Source organism: Psammomys obesus, unplaced genomic scaffold (assembly GCF_907164565.1).
Source record: "Psammomys obesus unplaced genomic scaffold, mPsaObe1.curated_primary_1811, whole genome shotgun sequence".
Taxonomy (NCBI): Eukaryota; Metazoa; Chordata; class Mammalia; order Rodentia; family Muridae; genus Psammomys; species Psammomys obesus.
This window is the reverse complement of record NW_026596109.1, coordinates 11,655,055-11,679,188: the sequence shown is the minus strand read 5'-3', so window position 1 is coordinate 11,679,188 and position 24,134 is coordinate 11,655,055. Positions and strand designations below refer to the sequence as shown.

Below are 24,134 nucleotides of genomic sequence, written 5' to 3'. Positions count from 1 at the left end.
TTCCTTCCTTCCTTCCTTCCTTCCTTCCTTCCTTCCTTCCTTCCTTCTGTCTTTCCTTCCTTCCTTCCTTTTTTTTGAGACAGGGTTTCTCTGTGTAGCTTTGGCTGCTCTGGACTCACTTTGTAGATCAGGCTGGCCTCAAACTCAGAGAGATCCGCCTGCCTCTTCCTCCCCAACACTGGGATCACAGACATATGTCACCATCTCCAGCCAAGTGATAGTGTCTTAAACTTTGGTTTCATTTGGAGTCTGAACTGGATTAATGAAATTGACGTATGGAGATACTCATCATGCTAACGTCATGGGTTTGTCACGTAGAATGGCTCTTTACCCAGCAAAACATCTTGTAAGATCATGCGCTGATCATTTGGGGAACTGCTTCAGCTAGTTCTGCAATTTCTGCATAGATGTTGACACCTTTCATTGTATGACGTAGAAAACTCACATTTGAAAACCCAAACTCGGCAGGAAAGACTTTGGAATTTGCAGACTTGGTCAGGGTGATGGTGCAAAGAGCATACACATTTTCCAAAATTCAATTCTTATTTGAAAGCTTGAATTTTGTAATTGGCAGCAAACTGTAAAATCTCCCTGGAATACAGGCTTTCTTTACTTATTCTGAGGGAGTTACCTGCCCCCTCAAATGTGAATAAGAGAATTTGTTCAGTTTGGGTTTTGTTGTTTGAGACAGGGTCTCCCTGTGTAGCCCAGGGTGGCTTTGAACTTGTATTGCTTTTCCTGCCTCTCAGCCTCTCAAGTCCATTACACACATGCACCATTGCGCCTGGCTGTCAGGGTTTTGGTTTTCGTTTAGTAATAATGATGCCTGTGAGTGTCAGGCAGTTCACCACTCAGACCCTTGCTCAGGGTCGCAGACTTCAGTTCCCTGAGGTGACTGCTACTATGCACGGAAGTGTTTTGTGCACCCCTCCCGTTTGTCCTTAGGACTCCTTAATAAACATGGACCAGTGCTTGAGAGCTCATACGTGTACTTATTCCGTACACAAATTCTGAGCCTGCCTTCCCCCTCCTGCCGTGACTGATGTGCCGGTGGTTTCATCACTGCTGCCCTTGCAACATCAGCACAAGCAACAGCTAAAAACCCATCGTGTTTGTACTTTTGCCCTAATTGGATCTTACTGCGGTTGTTTCTCTTAACTTCCCTGATTTCACTGTGGGTCTGTGAGACATGAAATTCATGGATGTGATTCCAAGTTATTTAAAACTCTCCTCCTCAGATCACAATAAAACAGTGAAGCTGGGGCTTGGACCCTTTCTCAGGCTAGCGTTTCTGGCTCAGTCTGTCTACTTCCTACACTCGCCCCGAGTTTGAAAAAGGAGGTTCTCTTCCCTTGTGGTGTGCTTTATCTAGCAAAAAGGTGATGAGAGGGTATTTATTTAACAGTCATAGTTACCGGAAGCCTACAGATTAATTCAGGCGCTGCTTGACATCCTGACAGCTGGATGTTGTCACTGAAAAAAGTCACTCAGCTTTCCTGTTTCTGGTTTTATATTATTGCTAAGACAGAGATTTGATGTGTAATGCCCAGGGTGAAGTTGGATAATTCCTCCTCCTCTTCCTCTTTCTTCTTCTGTTCTTTTTCTTCTTTCTTGTGAGTCAGGGTTTCTCTATGTCCCTGGCTGACCTGGAACTGACTCTATAGACCAGGCTGGCCTTAAACTCACAGAATCTGCCGGCCTCTGTCTCTCTAGTGCTGGGATTAAAGGCGTGTGACACCACCCCCGGCTCAAGTTGAATTTTAATCCTCCTGCTTGAGTCTTCCAGGTGCTGAGGTGCCAGCATGTGCTAGCACGTTCAGGCTAAACTTTGTTTCTTTATGCTGGAAAACAAAGGTAAGAGCTATTTCCTGTGCTTGCTGTGAGGGTTACTATCTCGGAACTCTCTACCATTAAGTGCTCAGCACCTTTAGCTTCTGTTATTTACACTGACAGGGCTCAGGCGCTTCTCAGCCGAGGGGGTGAAGCTGGGCTCAAGATGAGCATGAGCATAAGATGCGCATGAGCATAAGATGCAGCCAGGGTTCAGTGCTTCCTGGAAAACATCTGGGAATGGGGCTGATGTGTTGAGTGACCCTAGTTAACTAGGTAAGAGCTAGAAACTGCTCAGCTTTGTGTCACTCCAGCTTAGGACAGTGGCTGGTGTGTTGGACATAGATTTATACAGCCTCCCAAAATGGTGCCAGCAGCTGGAGTGTCAAGACCCATGCAACTCTGGGGACAGTTCACGCTTAGCCTGTGATACTAGCCAAGTGATTGTCTTTTCCAGGAGATGGTAGTTACTGGAGATCATGTCCCAAACATCACATGTCACACACTAGGGAACTCAGTAGGCACTTGGGCAGCGCCTGAGGAGCTAACCTTGTAAACATGGTTTTTGAGTAAGTTTTTATTTCGCAATAGTTGTCAGAATCCTTCCTGTGGAGGTTGGTTCTTCTGTTTACTTCAGTTGCAAAGCAGCCAAATTCCCACTTGTTTGGCAAGCAGGCATTCATCTGTTCATGGTAGCCGTGTGTCTTAAAGGAGAAGAAAATACAACATTAGCAGAACAGGTTCCGAAGTAGAGGAACAGAAATGGTAATGTATGGGGGTTTGGGTTTTGTATTCAGGTCTTCTGTGTTTGATTTGTATACTTGGAGAAATGCTGTCTTTTCAATCATTTGAGGTTCTTATTTAAACATGTTCAGTTTAGGAACTGTGATAACAATTGTAATAAAGAAGGTAAGATTTGGAGCTGGGACGATGGCTCAGTGCTTGTGAGCACTGGCTGCTCTTGCAGAGGACCCGGGTTCAGCTCCCAGCATCCTGATCGTGGCTCTCAGTTGTCATAACCTCTGCTTCTAGGACTCCAGCAACCTTTCTGGCCTCCTTGGACACCAGGCACAGATGTGGTGCACAGACATATACACAAACAAAACACCCGTATACACACACACACAAAAGATTTCAAAATCTCAAAAATCCAGGTAATAGTGGACAAATACTGTTTTTCCTCTGCATTACGTAAACCAGGCTTTACTGGGGGGTTAGGATTTACAAACTATTCCTTAATGTTTTTGTTTTTGTTTTCCTGGCTGTTTGTTTGATTAGTAAAATACATCTTTTCTTTAGGTCATGTGTCTAACAATAATACCTTGGCATTTTAGCCCACTCTGTGGGCTGCTGTAAGTATATTGTGCACTCTCTTAAACCTGATAGCCACCACAAGGTCTACTGTGTCATCTTCACAGGCGACGCTGTCACCCCACTGTAAATGACACCCCTAAGGCTCGGAGGCCATAACTAACACGTGAAAGGTCCATGCAAGTAAGGGCAAAGCTGAGATTGAGACCGGGGTTTTCGGGGTTTGGAGGCAGGAGCCAGCCTCTGGGCCTTCACCCCCAGAGCGTGAAAGATAATGCTATGCAGTGGTTCTCTGGGACATTGAAGTGGCTCATGGTAACCTGTGCCAAACAGTTGGCTTAATAGTCTATGGATTCTGTTTTCTTATTTTATGTATTTGTGTGTGGATGTGGTCAGGGGACAGCTTGTAGGAGTCAGTCCTCTCCTTTCACTGTGTATTAGACATTAAACATGGGTCTTGATAGATGGCTGCAGGTACCTTTACCTTCTGAGCCATCTCACCAGCCTTTGAATTCCATTGAGTAAGTGGAAGTCATCGTTCATATAGCGGGGGAGGAGTGTGTGTGTGTAGGCTGGAAGTCAACCGTTGAATGGCTCCCTCTGTCATCCTCCATGTTATTTTTTGGAGACAAGGTTTCTCTCTGAACAGGAAGCTGTGTACCCAGCCAGGCAGTTTGCCTGCTAACGCCAGCTCTGCAGCCTTCCTTCCCATCCTCATCTTTTCTTTCAAAAGTGAAATAGAGAGAGATAGTGTGCTGGGCTTTGTGCTACACGCCTTTAAGCTCAGCACATAGGGGCGGAGGGAGCGGCCAGGTGGATTCCCACCAGTTTCAAGCCAGCCTGCTCTACAGAGTGAGCTCCAAGCCATCCAGGGCTATATAGTGAGTCCTGGGGCAGAGAGACAAGAGGGGAAGATGGGGAGGGAGAAGGGTGCCAGTAACATTGTAAAAGCAGGTGTTGTTTTGTGCCTCGAATGCTCTGGTTTTATATGTACATATGTCTATATACTTGCATTTATTAGTCAGGCATGTTATAAATATTTCCCTCATTGTGAACCATAGACACTGCAGCTCACTGGCCTAGAGGGTGTAAAGTAGATGTCATCATGTATGAGGAGGAACAGTGGATGCCAGAAAGGAACATTTTGAAGTAAATTGAATGTCTAAAAACATCTTCTCTTTTAATTCTTGCTCAGTCTGTAGAATTTGCCTGTAATCATCTTACCTTAAGCCTTTATGTTCACGTCTACACACGTGCCTACACACACACCATGGGGTAGGCTTAGGCCATTTTTCCTTATAATTAGGGGTTTTGTGTCTCCCTTAGGAGCCCTTCTTTTTCTACATCAAAATTATGAAGATAGTCTCTTTTACTTCACATTTATTTTTTTCTGTCAAACTGGGAACTCAGATTATTTGGATTTGATTTCTGTACAGTACAAGGTAGGATCAGGTTTTATTTTTCTTCGTACTTATTCTAGTGGCATTTACTGAAGAGTTGTTTCTTATTGCATACTAGTGCACATTTGTTTCAGATCAAGTGTCTACACACACAACCCGCCTGTTTCCAGGCCCTAATCTGTTTCAGTTTATTTACTCTTGTTCCAGTGTCCAAGGGTAACCTTGAACTTGGATCCTCCTGACTCCACCTCTGTATGCTGGGATTGTACTTAGTGCCTCTTGGGAAAACACCATCAACGGGGCTACACCTCTAACCCCATATTTTCTCTTTTCTTTTTTATTTTGAAACTCAAGGGCAGTTTTATTGGCGTTTGAGGGGAAAGTACCATAGGGCAGGCAAGCGAGCAGATCTGAGGCCTCCAGGAGGGAGCTGAGCGATTGAGGGGAGGTTAGAGGTGGTGGGAGCAGACAGCTTCAGCAGTGAAGTCTGGGAGCAGTTGTGTGGGGAGGAGCGGTTATTCAGAGAGGGTGAGCATGCCCGGACGACAGCAGGCGAAGGAAGCGGGCAGGCTTAGCAGTGAGGGTTGGCAAGTAACTGCCTGTGCTCTCTCACTGCCACTTCATATGACTTCATATGTGGCATAGACTCTCCAACAAGGCTTCTTTCATGTTAGAAAGGTCTGTGTTAGTCTGTATTCTCTGCATTTCTAGAAACGTTTTAGAATCAGGTTGGCAAATCTCAAAAAATGCTTTTTGAATTTTAATTAGCATTCTATTTAATCTAGAAATTGGATTAAAATTGAACATTATAGAATGGGAGTTCCTCATGAATATTATGTTTCCATTTATTTAGGTTATGTTGTTTTATTGCATAGAGTTTGTTTTTAAATTTAAAAATTATATTAAAGGAACCTCAGTCTTGGGCTGGTGAGATGTCTCAGTGGTAAAGGTACTTGCCACCAAGCCTGATGGCCGTGACCTGACTTTGATCCCAGGACGGTCACGGCAGGAGAAAATAAACTTGTGCAAGTTGTCCTGCAAATGGAAAATTTCCCACCTATGTGCAATGCAGTTATTAGCACTAGAAAGGTAAGGAAATCGGTACTGGCTTTCCAGTTTCACAGTTGACCCAGTGATGTCTTTATCCCACGAGAATGTCAGTGAGCGTCACAGGATGTGCACGCATGCTTGCAGCTCATCCCACTGCCCACCCCCTCCCCCGAGTGCGATGGACCGTGGCGCAGCATGCTCGCTGCAGTCACAAGACAGTTTGCAGGAACCGGTTCTTTCCTGCCTTGAGCTCCCAGGATTAAACCAGGTCCCTGGGCTGGAATGCCAGATGCCTTTACTCGTGAGCCGCTCATTGGCCACTTAATTTTAGGCAAAAGTGTCAAAACATACACTGGAAAATGACAGGGTGCTCAATAAATGGTGCTGACAGGTTACCCACTGTAGGAGGACGAAACCACAGCCACCTTTCCAACCTGTACAAAGAAATCGGTTCAAAGTGAATCCAAGACCTGAGTTTCCAACTTGCGTTCTTATTTAACACTGTCTGGAAATCTCTCTAAAGAAATCATTCTTTAAAAAAAAATATATATATATATATATATTTTTTTTTTCTACATAGTTCTCAATGGTTTATCCAGCCATTTATTCTGGAGTATGGAGAATGTCTTCAGTGTTTGCTCAAGTATTTGATTTGATAGTGACTAAGCCTGCCTGGGATTCAGAGGGCTCCTGGAATCTGTGGCTTAAGGTCTTTTATCAAGTTTTGAAAATTTTCAGCCAGGTAGGGTCACCACCAGTGAGCAGTACAAGCTGGAATCGCCAGCTGTGACCCCGGGGACGTCCGGTAGGGACCAAGTGAGGTCAAGATCTTGATTCAGGTCTCAGGAGAGGATTTCAGGAAGTCAGTCAGCATGAAGCAAGCCTGGGGTTTATTACAAACAGGCAGCATGCTTCTGTGTAAGTGTGTGTGTGTGTGTGTGTGTGTGTGTGTGTGTGTGTGTGTGTGTGTGTGTTTTGAGGGTACCGTACACGTATAAGAGGAAGTACAGACTTCTTGAGAGAGGTGAACTGAAGTTTATCCATGGGAGAGGAAGTCGAGTAAATCGGTATCTGAGGTGCACTGTAGGGCTGATTATCTGAAAGTGTGGGTCAGGAAAGGTCAGGGATGCGTGTCGTAGGCGATGAGACGTCTTGACTGGCAGCATGACGCATCGTCATGGTAAGATTTCCTCAGGAACCCATACCTCTGTGCCTACCTAGACGTCATGTCGTGTTTTGACTGTAAACATATTTCATAATCTTGTTCATGAGGTTTTCTTTTTTAGCAAAGGGGCTACCGTGTCTTTCGCAGGTGCTGCCAAAACTCTTACACTCAGCCCACTGGGGATGCAGTCAGGATCCAGGGGAGAGATGGCCCTTTTCCTTTCCCATGCCCCGCTTTTATTCCTGTTTTTCTCTTCCCTCAGTGGGGGTTCACATCTATTCTCTGTCTCCCTTGGTATTCCAGTCATGGGCATATTACATTTTCTTACCTTTTTTTTTTTTTAACCCTTTTATCTGTACTTTAAAGTGTGTGTACGAGCATGCCAGCAGAGGGCGCACACACTTCTGGAGTTGGGATTGCATGTGGTTATGCATTGCCCAATGTGGGCACTGGGAGCAGAGCTTGGCCTCTGGGAGAGCAGCGTGCTGACTTGGGCCTCAACTCTGCAGCCCACTCTGAGGACTCCATATCCCTTGACTGCTACTGCTGCTGCTGTTTCTTCTCATCCCTTCCTAGTTCCAACTGTCTTGTTAGCTGTGTTTAATCTGCTGTTAAACCCATACATTGAGTTCTTAATTTTTATTATTCTATATATTTAAAATACTGTAATTTGAGACTTCATATTTGGCTATTTGAAAGATAAAATGAGGAGCCACACGGATGGCCTGAATTTAATCCTTAAAAGCACAGGAAATGGTAGAGAGAACTGACTCTACAAAATTTTCCTCTGACCTCCATGCAGCTGCCCACACATCATGTACGATAAAGTAAGAATAAAAATAAAACATATCGCTTGGCTACTTATAAAATAATCTGGGGTCCCTCTTGGTCCTGGTGTTCAGTTATGTGCGGCTTCATCTGCAGAATCTCCTCCATGTATGTGCATTTGATTGTGTTGCTTGTGTGCAGGACTAGATTTGAAAATTGTTTATAGAAACACAAGTCAGTGCTGGGTGATGGTGGTGCAAACCCTTAATCCCAGCACAGACAGACGGACAGACAGACAGACAGTCGGCAACCAAGCTGAGGTTGTCATTCTGTAGAGGAGAGGTATCACTGGCTTTGTTAGCCAGTTTCCAGTCACTAATAATTTGGGGCTTTTTGGTCCAGTTCAGGTACCAAGATCTTCCTGGACTGCACATGACCAAGCAGTTGTGTTAAGCCAGACTTATCCTTCGTTCCACAGTGAAGCTGTTTGGGGATCCCAATCAAGACATCCCCTACTTAGCCAGAGTCGCTTCTGCCAATGCAGTGGTTCTCAGCCTTCCTAATGCTGTGACCTTTAGTACGGGTGATGCTGTGGAGACCCCAACCATAACATTATTCCATTGCTGCTTCAGAACTGTACTTTTGCTGCTGTTATGAATCGGAATATAAACGTCTGTCCTTCGATGGTCTCAGGTAACCCCTGTGAGTCATTCAACCCTCAAAGGGTCACAACCCACAGGCTGAGGACCACTGTGCTATTGGGCCCCCAGTCTTCAATATTTCTTAAGATTTTTAGGTTCAGTCTCAAAATTGACCAGAAAATAGAGTCCCGCCCTTGGCACGCTGACAGAGCTTAAGTGTGTCATCTAGCACACAACTCCTCTGTAGGAATTCATGACACTGCCAGGCAGAGAGCATCCCCAAATACCAGGCCTCTCCCCCAGATGCTTGCTCTTTACGAGACGGTGACCAGTAATTCTTTACTACCTTGGTTTATGGTGACTTCAACCTGTTTTCTTTAAGTTTATGTAGGTTAAGTTATATGTTAGCTGATACACAAAATCCTGAGATTCTGCAGGTGGCTGATGTTACGCCTTGATGCATATAGTGTGTTAATTAATTGAGGCAGGGTGTTTCTGTGTCCCTAGCTGTCCCACTCTGTAGACCAGGCTGGCCTCAAACTCACAGATACTTGTCTGCCTCTGCCTCTCGAGCGCCACCACTGCCCGGCACACTGTGTTATTTTAAATCCGGCCAGGTACACCTATTTCTGCAAACATAATCACCTCTTGATGGTAAAAAACTTTCAGCGCCCTTCCTTTTAGCTGTTGGTATCGACTGTCACCCAACAGCGTGACGCTTACTAGGGCTGCTAGCTTCTGGCTCATGTAACTTAGCACCTCCTAATCCACCCTTTCCGTCCTCCCTGCTCACCCTCTCATACCCGTGTCCTACAGTCAACCTCTGTGAGTTCCGCTGTGTTAGGCCAATACACGCGCGCGGTTGTATGGTGCCTGTGTGTCTGTGCCTGGCTTATTCCACTCATTCCATCTGTGGTGCCACAGATAAGGTTTTGTTTTTGTTAAAGGCTGAATGGTATTCCACTGTGTATATGCACCACATTAAAAATCCCGCTTGTCTGTTAATGATGCAATTAAAAAATAATCAGTCCAGCTTTTTTGGTTGCTGACCAAGAGAATGTTGGTCTGAGACATAAGTAACCTGGTATTAACACAGTTATTCATTTTGTTAAAATTGTGAGTGGTTTGTAATACTGCTAGCTATTGTATCTGCATAAGGAGTCAGATGTTTAAGACGAGTCTGTAAAGATGACACACGACCTCTACCCTCTTGTTCCAGCTCGAGATGCAGATGAACGAGAGAAGTGGATCCACGCCTTAGAGGAGACCATTCTGCGGCACACTCTCCAGCTCCAGGTGAGAGGCTGATGTGACACAGGGAGCTTTTTGTCCTGAGCTGATGGTTCTTGCCTTTTAGTGTTATATAGCAAAGTTACAGGCATTTTTTTTTTCCTGTTTTCTGTAGGGGAAAATACTGATTTTTTTTTTTTTTAAATCAGGAATGAAGACAGTGTAAGGCAGTTCTGAGTGTAAAATATTGTTAAAATGTGCCAGCTTAATTTTTAAATATTTTGTATCAATATTGGACTATTGATAAAACCAAATTATAAAGCTAGACATAATAATTGATAAATGCTGACAAGTTTATCTTATTTTCTTGTGAATAGAATTTGGTATTACCACATACACCTGGTTAATACTGGTTAGGAAAAAGGTGAAAGTAAATTCAGCACAAAACAGGCCAAGAAAAACAAAAATAGAGCTAGGTAGGAAGTTTGTACTTAATGTTAGTGGGGCCTCAGACGCCCGTCTCTGTGGATTCTGCTCATTCTGAGGAAGGCTTCTTTTTCAGGTTGGTTCTTTCCTCTGTGGTGCTGAGACTGGCTGCAGCAGTTCAGCCTCAGGCTGTAAGAAGTCTAGATTCAGAGGTCAATAAGATTTCAGGTGCAGTGGCTAAGTGGCGGAATGGTGACAGCATTCAGGAGGCTGAGTCAGGAGGATCACTGAGAGTTTAAGGGCAGCCTGGGCTACGGTCTATGATCCTGTTGAAAGAAAGAGAAGGAAGGAAGCTAGGAAAGAAAGAGAGAGGCAGGAAGAGAGAAAGGATCAATAGAATGCTTTTCACTTTAGCTGCGGTCATGTGTCTAATCCTAGTCAATCAGCATTTCTTAGTCATGTTCCAGCCTGGAACTGAAATGTTTTGCAGAAACACATTGCTAATAGGGTAGAAGGTGTCTCTACCCCACCCCTGCCCTAGCAGCTTCAGAATAGGAAACAGAGCAAGGTGAGTAACAAGCAGCACATGCCTCTTCTAGCAGAGAGAAAATGCTTGCTTTTGCGTAGCCTCTAAAGAGCTTACATTGGTGGCAGATGGAGGATTTTGTTTTATTTTTAGTCTTGGATTGTAGGAAACTGGTGTTTTGTGACCCCTTTTTATTTTATCTTACACCAGAAGTTGCCTTGATTTGGTAAGGTTCATCTCAGGTCTTACAGCACACTGATCTCCCGTCATTTAAGAGTCCAAGCAGAGAAAACAGCATTTAATGATGTGGTTATTGAGGGGTGGAAACGATGAATATGAAGTTGAAGGGGTTTGTGAATTACTCTGAGGTATCCTTTTAAAAACCTTTTCATGACTTCTCTTGGTTTCTTTTTAGTTTAGGTAGGCCAAAAAGAAAATAGCATATTTTGGGCAGACTTGTGGTCCAATTAGAAGATATTTGTTTTACATTTAACTGCATTGAGTGAGATAGATAAGATTTCATCCTTGACTGGCTAAACTGACTTTCAGGTCTCTGGTGTGTCTGCAGCCTGCCCTTAGATACCTCTGCAAAAGGACGCATGTAAATCTATCATGTGCTTTACTTGCTTGTTTTCCTTAACACATTTTAAAGCTTCCTGGCCTTTGCAGTCCTATGGATGATTCTCTCTCTCTCTCCTTCCCTCTCTTCCTCCCTGTCTCCTTCCCTCTCTCTCTCTTCATCTACCCTCCTCTCCCCCACCCTCTCTCTCTTTAATGCCATTTGCTCACTTTCACAGCTTAGTTCAGAACTGACCTCTTTGGTGAGCATACAAGGACAGGCCCACATCCTCCAAACCCCATGACCTTCTTGTGCAACCATAATCATGGCACAGTTCAAAAATATTTTTGGTGGGCTGGTGGTGCAGGATCTTTACCAGCCCATGGTGGCCTGGAACTCATGATCCTCCTGTTCCCTGAGTCCTGTATCTTCTGTATCTTAAAAGCCCACAGAACTTTCATTACTAGAACTGCTTACAGTCAGCACCAACTTTGATCCAATTTTAGAATCAGATTTAGAGTGTGGTAAGAAGGAGCTTACGTGGTTTGAAAACAGCAGAAAGGAAAGAACCTTTGAGCTGTTTTAGACTTTGATAGCTTTGGCGTTTTATGAATATGTGTAATATGAACGTTCTTTGTGTTTTCTAAGCTGTAAATAGAGAGGACAGGACATTTGGAAAGATGACGCTGAGTGTGCTTTTGCGTGGGCAGTGCTATCTTCGCATGGCAGGGCGTGTGGTAAAGAGTGTCTGGACTGTAGCCCAGTGCTCTGCCTTCACCTTCAATCATTAACACTGATGTATCTGGCCGATTTCCCGGTCCTGGTGTGAACTGAGATTATACCTTGCTGTTGGCACAGCTACACACATGTCAGCTGCAGTTCCTTCTCCTCTGGAGTGTGGTAGTCCATCAGTGGCCAACAAATACCAGCGATGTGAAGAGACTGCTGGAGAGACTCATGGGGGGAGACATCCTTTCCTACTGTTACTTCTGGAGTACTCGAGACATAGATATGTATGTATCCTGTCAGGCATCGTGAGACAGGCTCTTTGAAGGCCGAGGAGTGGACTCAGCAGCCTGTTCCTTGGAGTCTGGATTGCTCTCTTCTCCTCTGCTGCTTCTTCCCTTTCATCAGTTTCCTGTAGTTACCTAAGTTCTACTAGTTACATGTTCTTGTCGCGACAGAGCTAGAGAAGCTTGTGCGGCACTTGTTCCTCATCGCACCTGCAGGATCCCCCTCTCCTGTTGGTCTCTTTCTGCTTTCAGCATTGCTCTAGCCTCACCTCAGATGTCAAAGAGTGGGTTTTGTTGTTGTTGTTGTTTAAGATTCACTTATTTATATGTATGTTCTACCTTCATGTATTGCAGAAAAGGGAATCAAATCCCATTACACATGGTTGTGAGCCACCGTGTGGCTGCCGGGAATTGAACTCAGGACGTCTGGGAGAGCAGACAGTGCTCCTAACCACTGAGCCATCTCTCCAGCCCCCAAAGAATGTTTTCTTAACATCATCCCCTTACTACCCCCAAACCTCACGCTGGTCTGAGCTTTACATAGCCGCCTTTCCTGCCATTTTAGTGTCTTTCCAGGTTTGATGACCTTATTTCCTGGTGTAGAGCCTGTGGCCTGCTTTTTTAACGTTGCTTTTGCCAACACCTTCAGGATGTCTTGTCAGTGGACAGGTTGTATTGTGTATTGTTCTGTTCTCGTTCCCGAGCCTGCTGCTGTCTGTGGCTGTTAGTGCCTGTTATAAGAGCCACAAAGGTGAGGTGGCTGTTCCCATCCCAGTTTTAATTGTGTTCCATCTCTAATGGAATCTTCGTCACTATTTAAAAGTCCTTTCTTTGAGCCCAGGCTGGCCTTGAACTCACTGTGCAGCTGAGCGTGACTTAGGACTTGACCCTCCTGCCTCCACCTTCCAGTGCTGAGATTACAGGCTTGATCACAATGCCTGGTTGATGGGGTGCCAAGGCTCAAACCCGGGACCCATGCTTGCCAGACAAGTCTCGGTCCAGTGGTTTTAATGAACTCTTGATGATTTCCAGTTGAATCTCCCACAATAAAATCTTTTCATCAGGCTTAGTATCTAATTAAAACCTGATCTCAGCCTGATGTGTCACACGCCTTTAATCCCAGCACTTGGGAGGCAGAGGCAAATTGATCTCAAGGAATTTGAGGCCAGCCTGGTGAATTCCAGTCTAGTCAGGATTACACAGAGAGACCCTGTCTCAAAAACACCAACTGACCCTCTCCCCTACAAAATAACTGTTTTCCTCTTCATGTAGAAAGGTTTTTCTCGTCTTCAACAGTCCTACAGACTTACCTTTTTCTGTTTTACGTATTTCATAGGAAAAGTATTCTCCCCTTTTCAAGGATCAGTAACCTTGATTTCTTTGAGCCTGTGATCTCCTTTCTTTACTCTGTAGCTGCCTCTGCCATTTTCATAAATTCAGCTAAACTCTCCGTAGACGACTCATCGCTCCTGTAAAGCTTCCAGTTTTCTGCCTTCGGGATTGGCCGCCCTGAAATTCCCTCAGCATGACTAGACTGAGCCGCCACCACTTTCTCAAGCCCTCATCATTAAGCCTCTCACGCCTCTGCTGCTGCTCTCTGAGTGGTGGGGTGTGAAAGCTGTGTCTCCATGCCCAGTCTTCTCACACACAAATCACTTGCAACCCACCCTTCCCTGGGTGTCTGTCACACTTGGGGTAGGCTTTCACGATGTCTTGGCAGCTCTATTTCCTGTCCTATCCCAAGCAGTATCCATTAATTTATATCATTTTTCATCCTTTAAATAAACAGCCATCATTAATGATCCTGTGGCATTAATAAGCGAGAAAAAACCTGTATAAAACAGTGGTTCAGGGGTTGACCCTTTCACAGGGGTCACCTAAGATCACCAGAAACACAGATATTTACACTATAATTCATAACCGTAGCAGAATTACAGTATGAAATAGCAATGAAGTTATTTTGTGGTTGGGGTCCCTGTGACATGAGGAACTGTATTACAGGGTCACAGCCTAGGAGGCTTGAGGACCCTGCCATAGAGGGTTGCATTTTCTTGCAGGAGAAAGTGGATTTCTGAATAGGTGAGTTGGGGTTCCTTGGTTTGACTGCAGTTTACCTTCCTGCTTTCCGTTCTGTCTGCACTGACTCTTCGTGTGCGTCTTCATAGTTCCATGCTCTGCTTTCCTACCCCCCCCATCTCCTGTTAAATTCTTTCAGCTGTCCAAAGCCCATCACGGTGTGCTGTAGCCTTCAGTTCTCTCGCTGTCATTACAGTAAGTGGGAATCTCTTCCTTAGCCTAGGACGCTCTGCTGTGTAATCCCAGCAGTGAACACTTGAACGCTTGTTTTTGCTAGGAGCAGCCCCTCTTAAGATTATGAAGCAATGGCATTGGAGAGAAAGCCCTCTTCACTGACAGTGTGCGCATACCCGTGCAGAGCCAGCACTGAGAAGCGGTGCTCATGCATGCGGTAGAGCGAGGTAGACCACACCTGGGGCCGCTCTGCCTGTTTACCCGAGGGGAAGTCTGTGCTGACACTTAGTGCTGTTCGACCTCAGTCTCTCTCTCTCTCTCTCTCTCTTTCTTTCTTTCTTTCTTTCTTTCTTTCTTTCTTTCTTCCTTTCTCTTTCTTCTTTCTCTCTCTCTCTCTTTCTCTCTCTTTCTTTCTTTCTCTCTCCTCTTTCTTTAAACGGTCAGGGATTTTCAGTTGTACTTCCCATCTCCAGACTACTCCCATTAAAACTTGCTGATACCCACAAAGGAGCAGGAATAGTACAGAAGGCACCTGGACCTCGGTAAATTTGAGACCAGTCTGGTCTGTATAGGGAATTCCAGGACTCTCAAATCTCACACCCTCTGCCTCCTAAATGCTGGGGTTAAAGGTGTGCGCCACCACACCAGGCTTTCCTCTGAGTTTCTCCATCTTTAACAAAGCTATAAAACCTCAGCAGGCAGCTGTGTCATGGTAAATCAGTGTCTCTAACCTGTGGAGCCTGCATTTCATCTAAACCTTTCTTCATCTTTATTCTCATTCTTTTTCTGTATTGTTCTCTGACCTTTTAAATCTGTGAAGCTGAATGTCCTACAGTTCTTCCATGTTAACCTGTGGGCTCTTCTCTCTTGTTTTCCTTCCTTTTTCCTAGCCTCTCTCCTAATTTTTCATCTTTTTTACAAATGTTTTTAAGTGTCCTTTATTCATTTTTTCTGACATTTCCACACACACACTGCTCTCATTCCCACTGCTGTCAACTTCTACAGATTCTCTTGCCACATTTAGGTCTTTGTGTTTTGTTTCGTGACTCACTGCCCATTTTTATGTCTTTATAGCCTGCTAAGTTGGGAAGCTCCTTGTAAAGAGCCAGAGGGCCACTAAACCCTTAACTCCTTCTTCTTGGCTTGTGAGCAGCTTACCTGGTTGCTGTACAGGTAGAAAAAGCAGTTTTACAAACTTGAGTAAGTTTGCACTCAAATGTTAGAAAAAAATTCTGCAGGCCTCAAAGGGTAGTATATGAGTTTTATGGTGTAATATTATTTAATATAACAAGTATAAAGCAAAATGTCTTAGATTTAAACCTTATATGATTTGAGAAAATGAGGCTGAGGACAGGAAAGCAAGCCAGTGAGCAGGCGTGTGCTTGTCTCTCTGCTCTTGACTGTGGATGTGATAGGACCAGATGCTTGAAGTTCCTGCTTTGACATACCCATAACCAGCGACTGTAGCCTGGAAATATAAGCTGAAATAAACCCCTTTTCCACCTAAGTTGCTTTTTTTCAGGGTATTTTGTCACAGCAACAGGAAGAAGAGAACAGCTTTTATAAGAAACAGGCCGAGTGACTAAGGAAGGCTTGGTAGCTTAAACCCAGAGTACCATTTAATCTATGAGTAAAATATCAGCATACAGTGTGGTAGCAATCACTGTCAAGGCTGGAAAGCAGTGGAGTCCATGTGAAGCCTTTTTAAGATGAGGAGCCAAAGTATGATCACGGCACAGCTGCCAGGCTTGTTACAGATAAACACAGACCCGGTGTCTGGGCGCGTTGAGGAGACCGGCTGAGAAAGCAGTCTTGGCATTTGATTTTTACCCCTTGTTAAGTAGAATGACTTCTGTGTCTACGTAAGATTATAGGAATCTTTCTTTAGTAACTGGGGTGCCCGTGTACCAATACCATTTGTGCCTCTGTGTGTGGTGTGTGTAGGCCAGAAGACACTTGTGGAAGTCAGTTCTCCTGTGTGGGTTTTGGGGGTCACACTCAGGTTGCCAGGCTCCGTGTCAAATAGCTTCACCCGCTGACCCCAGCCCCCAGGCTCACTCGGCCTGCCTGGCTGACTCACCCTCCTCTACCACCACACACAGGGCTACAGGCCATGTCGCCATGCCGCCGCGTGCAGGAATGTTTGGAGGACTTTCCTTGAGTGTTGAACTGCGACACCAAGTACTTTTTGAGTCCATAGTCCAGAGACGTTCACTCAGCTCTATCACTTCCCTTGGCCTTATTAGGCTTTTTTAGCATTACATAGAAAGATGGGCGCGTTTTACTTTTCTCCCTCAGGCCCTCTCTCGTTTGTCCTCCAAAGGAGATGCCTGCAGTCCAAGTGCGCGGCCTTCTCCACTGGCACAGCAGTGCGCACGAGAGCCGCATGCTTGGCCTCCTGACTCCCATGAGCACTCTCAGCAGGACCACTCCTCTTTCTAGGGGAATTCCCGGCTCCTGGACTAGAACTTAGGATTCTTGAGGGTTTATTTTCCTGATGAATTCTCTTGATCTACTTGTAGGGTGTCTATTCTGAACTCTGGGAAGCCAGTAGGAACAGATGGCCTATTTTCACAGATAGCTAAAGGTTATTCCTTTAACTGCCAGAAATCGACTTTCACTGTGTGTTTTAATGGAAACCTTTCTGCCTTCCCTTTATAAAATGATGTTAAAATTTGTTTAAAAATGGTGCTAATTTTTAAGTGGCGCTTGTTCAACACGGAATATAGAGAAGTTATGTATTGAGTACAGTCTCAACACTTTCATGTATTAAAATAGTCACTGAGAGAATAGATGAAGAGAACTTCCTGTGGTCCTTGGGTACGTGGAGTCAGTCTAGTGTAAAGAAGAGAATAAGAGCCGTGGTGGGAATTAGATCTCCAAAATCCAGAGGCCCAGCAAGGCAGGAAAGCCTGATAACCTGAGGTTGGTCCCCAGAAACTGTGTAAATGCAGAGGAAGAGAACCGACTCCAGAGTTGTCATCTGATGTCATCTAACACACTAATAAGTAAATATTTAAAATACGACGAAGACATGAATGACACATGGCTTAAAAGTTTAAACTCTGTAAAAATAGATAAAATATTGTAGTTTCCCCTATACTGTTTCAAACACATTTTCATTTGTTACCTCACTAACCCTGACATAGTTATAAATCACAGGGATGAAACTTTAAAATTGAGTTAGGTATTTTAAAATTGAGAGTTAAATAATAGAAAGCAATTTTTTTTACCTTGTGGCAAAGAGCTAGATATTTCTTACTAAGTTTAGTAATGTAGATTTAAAAAATGAAATCTAGGAGTTCTTTCAGAATAAAGTGACCAATGCAGAACCTTAAAATGAGGCAAGATTTACGTGAAGTGTAATGTTAGAAATTATTCAGTTTTTAATAGTTTAATAATAAGGTAACTAAAGATCGCCGTAGTTTCCTGCCCTCTGCCTTTCCTGCTGTGTGCCCTGGACTGGCTCTTCCCACCCCGCCCCCACGCTTTACTGAGGCTGCTACAGTGCCTGGCGTCTCCTCTCCCAGCAGACACCTTCAAGCTCCCAGTGTCCCTGGGGAGGAGAGGCTGAGGGTACAGTGCTGAGCAAGGCTGTGCAATATCATAGGCGCCGTGGGCCTGTGGAGAGGCTGCTGATTCTAACATTTCTGTGTTAGCTGCAGTGTCTCCTGCTGAGACTGGCAGCTTTGATGGGAGGGTAGTATTGCTTCTCCTACGGGCCAAGTGATGTACCTGCTCCGTCCGGCCCGTGTTCCTACCTGGGAGCTCACTGGCTGACCTCAGTTTTGAAATTTCTGAGGACCCACAGGTGAAAATATTGAGGCTGCATAGATCACTTCTGCAAGCTGAGTTGAGTGATTTTTGCTCAAGTCACGTGGCCTTTGTTGCAGGGTCAACGCCCAGAGACCAAATTGGCTTAAAACACCACAAAGCACCACATAATTTAGAGTAGTTTTAGGTTCAGATCCCCCCAACTCAGAAGGCTCAGCGATTTTGTTTATCACATTCGTGGCCTCTTCTCAGTGCTTCCTCCTGGGTGGAGGGGTGTCTGTTACCACTGAGGTAGTGACACATTACCTAATTGTTTTGTTGAGGTTTTGTGAGGTGGGGCCTCATGTAGCTCAGGTTGGCCTTCAGCTCACGATTTCACCACTGATGATCTTCTTGCCTCTGACTCCTAAGTGCTGTGCTTGTGGTGGCTGCCAATTTATTCTCCGTGCTGCCTAGGAATGTGGACAAATTTGTACTATTTAACCTTGCAGGATCATACCCAGGCATTTTCCTTCTGTAAAAATGTTCCGACTCAGCAGTTAAGAACACTGGGTGCTCTCCCAGAGCACTCACGTGGCCGCCCATAACTGTCAAAAGGTCTAGTTCCAGAGGCTCTGACGTCCTCTTCTGGCCCAGGGGGCACTAGGCTAGCATGTGATACACATGCCCATTTGCAGACACAGTCCCATACATGTACTTTTTTTGTTGTTTTTGTTTTTCAAGACAGGGTTTCTGTGTAACCTTGGCTGTCCTGGTCACTTGTAGACCAGGCTGGCCTTGAACTCACGGAGATCCACCTGTCTCTGCCTCCCAAGTACTGGGAATAGAGGTGTGCACCACCGTGTCCAGCTCATGTACATTTTTTTTAATGTTTGACATTCTACCTGTTTATCCTTCTTACTTCGAACCCTGGTATTTTTATAGTCTCCAGAGTTCTGCCTTTCCCCAAAATTTTATATGTAGTATTTGTAGAATCGTGCAGTCTTTTGGTATAGGCTTCTTATATTCAGGAAAATGAACTTAAGTTTCCTCTTGGTCTCTGCATATGTGGTTAGATTTTTTTTAAAGCAACTTGAAATAAGCAGTAGTCACCTAGAAAAGAGCATCTCGAGAGATTGCCTTCATCAGCTTGCTTACAGGCAGCTCTGTGGGGGCATTTTCTGGACTGCTAATGGATGGGGGTGGCTGCCCGCCATGGGTGGCACTGCCCTCGGACACTGTGCAATAAAGCACGCCTGGAAGCAAGCAGTAAGCAGGCTTGTCTGTGGGTTTCTGCTTCAAGTTCCTGCCTGTAGTTCCCAGGCCCCCCTTTTGCTTACAGGCCTGTAACCTGTAAACTGAAACCAACCCTTTCCACCCTAGCTTGTTCTTTGGTCAGTGTTTTATCATAGCAGCAGAGAAGTGTGATAACACGACTTGATAGGTCATTTGTCTTTATTACTGAGGATTAAAGCCAGGGCCGCACAGGGAAGCACACAACTGCTGCGTTATATTCCCAACAAGGCCACGCCTCCAAATCCTTCCCAGACAGTTCAAACTGCAGACCAAGTATTCACAGACGTGGGGCTACTTTCAGCCAGCCACTATAGACCCATTTCATCACATATGAATTGAGACTCAACAGTTGCCAGGCGCTGGTGGCACACACCTTTAATCCCAGCACTCAGGAGGCAGAGGCAGGCAGATCTCTATAAGTTTAAGGGCAGCCTGGTCTACAGAGCAAGTTCCAGGACAGCCAGGGCTAACACTGAGAAACCTTGTCTTGAAAGACCAGAACCAAACCAACCTTACTAAATAACACAATATTGTAAAATTATAGCTGTGGTAAACTCCACAAATTAGTTTCATGGACTAATGATGACCGAAAATAGAAGAATTTACATTATTTGTAGAGGAAGAGTCAAAAAGATAGTGTGAAAGGAGTAGCATTTGTCACAAGGTTCTGGAGTGGGAAGGTCCGTGGCTAATTAAAGGCTCTTAGAAAGGGCGTTCAAGTTAAAAGATGCAGGTAGACTGTGAGACCTTAGTATAGGTCAGGGTTAAACATTGGGTTCTGCCCGTTTGTACCATGCAGAGCTGTGGCAAGTTCCTTACTTGGTGGTGAAATGTTATGGAAATGCACGGTAGCTCTTACGCTGACAGTGAATTGGTAGATTCAGGACGACTCCATTAAGGAAATTATTCCACGAGGAGCCATTATTTAGGCTGTGAGGAGAGGTGAAATTGAAAACACATTTAGGAGCTGGGTGTGGTGGCACACGCCTTTTATCCCAGCACTCGGGAGGCAGAGGCAGACAGATCTCTCTGAGTTCAAAGCCAGCCTGGTCTACAGAGTGAGTCCAGGACAGCCAGGGCTTTACAGAGAAATCCTGTCTCAGAAAACAAAACAAACATCAAAATAAAACCCCACTCATTAAGGATATCAGAATTACAGAGCTTGGTTGATAGATTTGGGCTAGGGGAGGCCCTTAACGGTTGCTGCATTTTGGGTTGCATTTTAGAATGGATGATAGTGGTTTCATTTACTGGGAAAGAGAACATGGAGAATTGTGTCCTTATAAAAGGGGAAGAAGAAATGAACTTTGTGTTGGACATTTAGAAAGAATTTACGCCAACTGACATTGCCGTAAGCAGTGAGCACAGCACTGTGGTTTGAGTATTTCTTGAACTCTGTGAGCCACAAACTACAGCAAATAATCGGATGCTTCGAGGAGTTCGAGATACCTAGGAAAACAACAGAAAAGGAAGACCGCTCTCCAGAACGATTAGCTGTCTGGGCCTCCGCCCAGGGCCTCGGAGCCGGAGCTTCACAGTTACGCCGCGTGGATTCTTGGCGTTCACAGGCAGCCCACACTCCTTACGGTGCTGTCAAAACAGCAAGCCCACGGACGCGTCCCCGACGAGCCACACAGACACCAGGCTCTGCTTCACCGGCAGGCTGCCGTGCGCCTCCCCCGCGCCTTCCCGACACCGGCTTCCCGGGGTCACGATGGAGCCTCTGCGCCCGGGAGGGTGGGCTGGAGGCCGCGGGCGCAGGTGAGGGCGGAGGCGGCCGGGGCTGCCGGGCCGCTCACCGCCCCTCGCCCGGCGCTCACCTCCGCAGGTGCCCGCGGCCAATCGGCGGCCGCCTCTTTGCCAGGGCCGGCCAATGGGCGGCGCCCGGGCCGCGGCGCGGGGGGAGGCGGGCCCGGCGGCTGCTGGGCCGCGGCGCCCGCGCCCAGGGCATCCGGGCGGGAAGGCCCTCCCCTGGCACGGCGGCCGGCCGCGGCGAATGGCTCTCCTGCTGGCCGCGGGCGCCGTGAGTAGAGCTGGGCCCCCGGGCGAGGGGCGCCGCCGGCCGCCTCGGGAGCCGGGTGGGACTCGGCGAGCTTCGGAAGGCGGCCTCCCCGTGCCTCCTCCCCGCCCGCTCCGCCGAGAGCCCGGCCTCCGCCGCGCACCCCAGGCACTGGCGGGCCCAGTAGAATTCGGGATGTGTAGGCGGGTGCCCGGGCTTGGCCCTGTACTCGTGTGTTAATTATGGATGCTGCTGTGGCGGACGGGTGGGGAGCGAGGGGTTGGTTTCCAAGAAGCGGCTGCAGGTGTTTCGGAAACTCGAGGGTAGTCTTACGGGGCCCGCCGAGGGGCCGGTTTTAAGTTGCCCGAGATGGCTGGAGCAGGAAGGCCCCTGCCGGCCCTCAGCGCGGAGGACTGAGAGTTAGCTTAAAACGTTTCCTAATTTGAAGACCTGGTGTTGCCTGATGAAGTCGGTTTACTTTTTAGCTGCGCTAACGAGGTAGAAAGCCAGTAACGATTTCCAGGTTTCTCCGTGGAAGGCTGGGAATGGCCCTGGAGTGGGGGTTGGCGGTTTGAAAGTCTGGGGAGCGACTTTAAAGCCGGAACTGTCAGAACACCGCCCATGCTGGAGCAAGTGCTAACGTCTCCTGGCCTTCACTTGTACCTGGGGGAGTTTTTTAAACCTTTATTTTTGGTGCCTCTTTACAAGAGGTTTCTTAAAGTCCACATTGTTTTACATACTCCAGGGCACGCTACGTCACTAGAAAGAGAATTTCAGTGTGAGTATAAACAGCGTGTTCTGGTACGTAGAGGCTAGGAAATGTACTGAGCACATTCATGTTGAAGACGACAGGCAGTCCAGTTCCCCGTGAGCTCACCGTGAGCGCGCTGTCCACGGGAAGGTCAGTGGTCAGTCGTGCGGTGTGCACTTCATGAAACAGGGTTCTGTGCTTGAACTCTTGATCTTCCTGTGGGGTTACACATGTGTAACCACGCCCGTGTTTTGCACTCTTGATTTAGAAAGGTAGTGATTATGACTACCTTACCTTGTAAGCCATACCCATGCATTTATACTGAAATATACGATGGCCTCCGGGTACCAGGTGTGTCAGGTTCTGTCATGAAATGCTTGTAGTAAGTCGTATACTACAAGGAAAGGTTTTATGGTCACTGTAGTGTACTTAGCAGGAAATCAGTTCTAGTTTTTCTCAAAGATTTAAACAGTTTCTGCTACTCTCCAAGCTAGTTTTCCTCTTTAAATATTTTAACAAAGTCTACCACACAGCCATTTAAAGCTGTTTTCCCTCACTCCCCATGTCTAAAGTTGTGTTGGCTTTAGTAGTATTTCTTGGATTTGACACTTTTTCTTGTTTGGTAGTCCTTCGCATCCTTTACCATCTCTTAGTTGGACTTTTGGGAACTCTGAGTGTCTGAGAGGCAAGCCCCACCCGTCCTCTTCATGCAAACACACACTGGCTGAGCCGCTGCCACGGTTCTGTTTTGGGTGCCTTTCCAAGTTTAGTTCCCGGCATACCTCTAATGGTGGGTGCTAACTCGTCTCACAGTCGGCTACAGCCTGGTGTGTAGGTGCTTAACTCAAAAGTATTCTGTGTGAGCGGCTTCTCAGTAGAGCAAGGCTAGCCTCTCAGAGTTCTTTCTGTTTTGTTCTTCTTTCCCTTTTGCTTAGATCACTGTCCACATTTCAGGTGGTGAAGCTTTGGGTAGCCCCCTAGTGCATAGCACCTATTACCTTTTTCTTGCTGCTGTTACAGAATTTGTGCATATCTCTTACAGCTGTTGCTAAATTGTAGATTTTTTTTTGTTCACACACCTGATTCTTGCTAGGTTGTAATTTGCTAGAAATAAAGGTTTGTACTTATCTTTGTATTAGCTCCTTTGTCACTAATGGCGTGTGTGCCCAGGAAGGATGCTATCCTTAGGTTTCCTTAGCCATAAGGGTCACTGTATAAACAAGACAGGTTAGCACGAGAGATTCTTAACAGATGTATCTAATCAAAGTTTTATATGACAGAGGGTCCTCACAATGAATACCTACAGACCCAGGAAAAACTGTCACGTTTCTGTAAGCTGGATGACACGTGGATAGCTGTGTAGAGTGTGATTGGGTAAAGATGTAATGCAGTAGGCCCAAGGAGAAGCTTGTCTGGAGTCTTCATGGTCAGTGGAGCATTCCTTCTGGGTGATGGGCCAGGACTCCTTCCAAAATGGAAGTTTTATGACTCACTGGCTGGCAAGGGTCATTTTGAGTCAATCTCACCACATAGCCCAGGCTTGTGGCTTGTCTTGGGTTCATGATTTCCTTGTCTTTGCCTCCCAAATGCTGGGATTACAGGCACATGCTGCCATACCCTGGCCTGATGAGAGAATTCGGGGAAAAAGTTGAAAACAGTATTTTCTGTGTGTTGTGGGAGAACTTTGGTTCTTAAGGCTAGCTGTGAGTAAAGGAATTCTAGTTTCTCCAGCTGCTTTGGGAGAAAAGGGAACATGATAAATTCAGAGACTTTTTCTAAGTCCTTTCAGTTTCCTTCAGTTCAAGAAATAGCATTCACAAGTGCCACACTTGGGTTTGGCTTTCTGAGTCCTAGTAGAACATTGTGGTGTTTAGCAAATGGGTAAGTTGTAGAAACACAGCTGCCTCACGGTGTGGCTATGGGGAAGGTTTCTCTTGTAGATATGCGGAACAGAACAGCCAGAGGCATCTGGAAGAGCAGAGAGAGAAAGCAAGCAGTAGACTAAGCATGGTAGACTGACCACGTCCAGCAGACTGCTGGGCCTCGCCGTGAGAAAAGCAGGAGGCTGTTCAGGGGGAGTGAGAGAGGAAGACAGAACCAGGAGAGGAAGTTTGGGGAAGAGGTGTGTGGGAAAGAGCGAGGGTGTTAGGTTGGCTTGGGCCCCCG

At 46.0% G+C, this 24,134-nt stretch overlaps 1 protein-coding gene across 6 annotated transcripts in view; it reads left to right on the top strand.

Moving 5' to 3' along the window:
- Osbpl9 (oxysterol binding protein like 9) overlaps window positions 1-24,134 on the top strand; it is a 121,125-nt gene that overhangs the window by 48,024 nt on the left and 48,967 nt on the right. For 5 of the 6 annotated variants that reach the window (XM_055628790.1, XM_055628788.1, XM_055628791.1 and 2 more), the window contains exon 4: window positions 9,385-9,461. In XM_055628790.1, the coding sequence (XP_055484765.1) occupies window positions 9,385-9,461 (77 nt within the window). Of the gene's footprint in view, window positions 1-9,384; window positions 9,462-21,131; window positions 21,242-24,134 lie in introns of those variants that run through there. The other variant, XM_055628792.1, reaches the window with a different exon arrangement.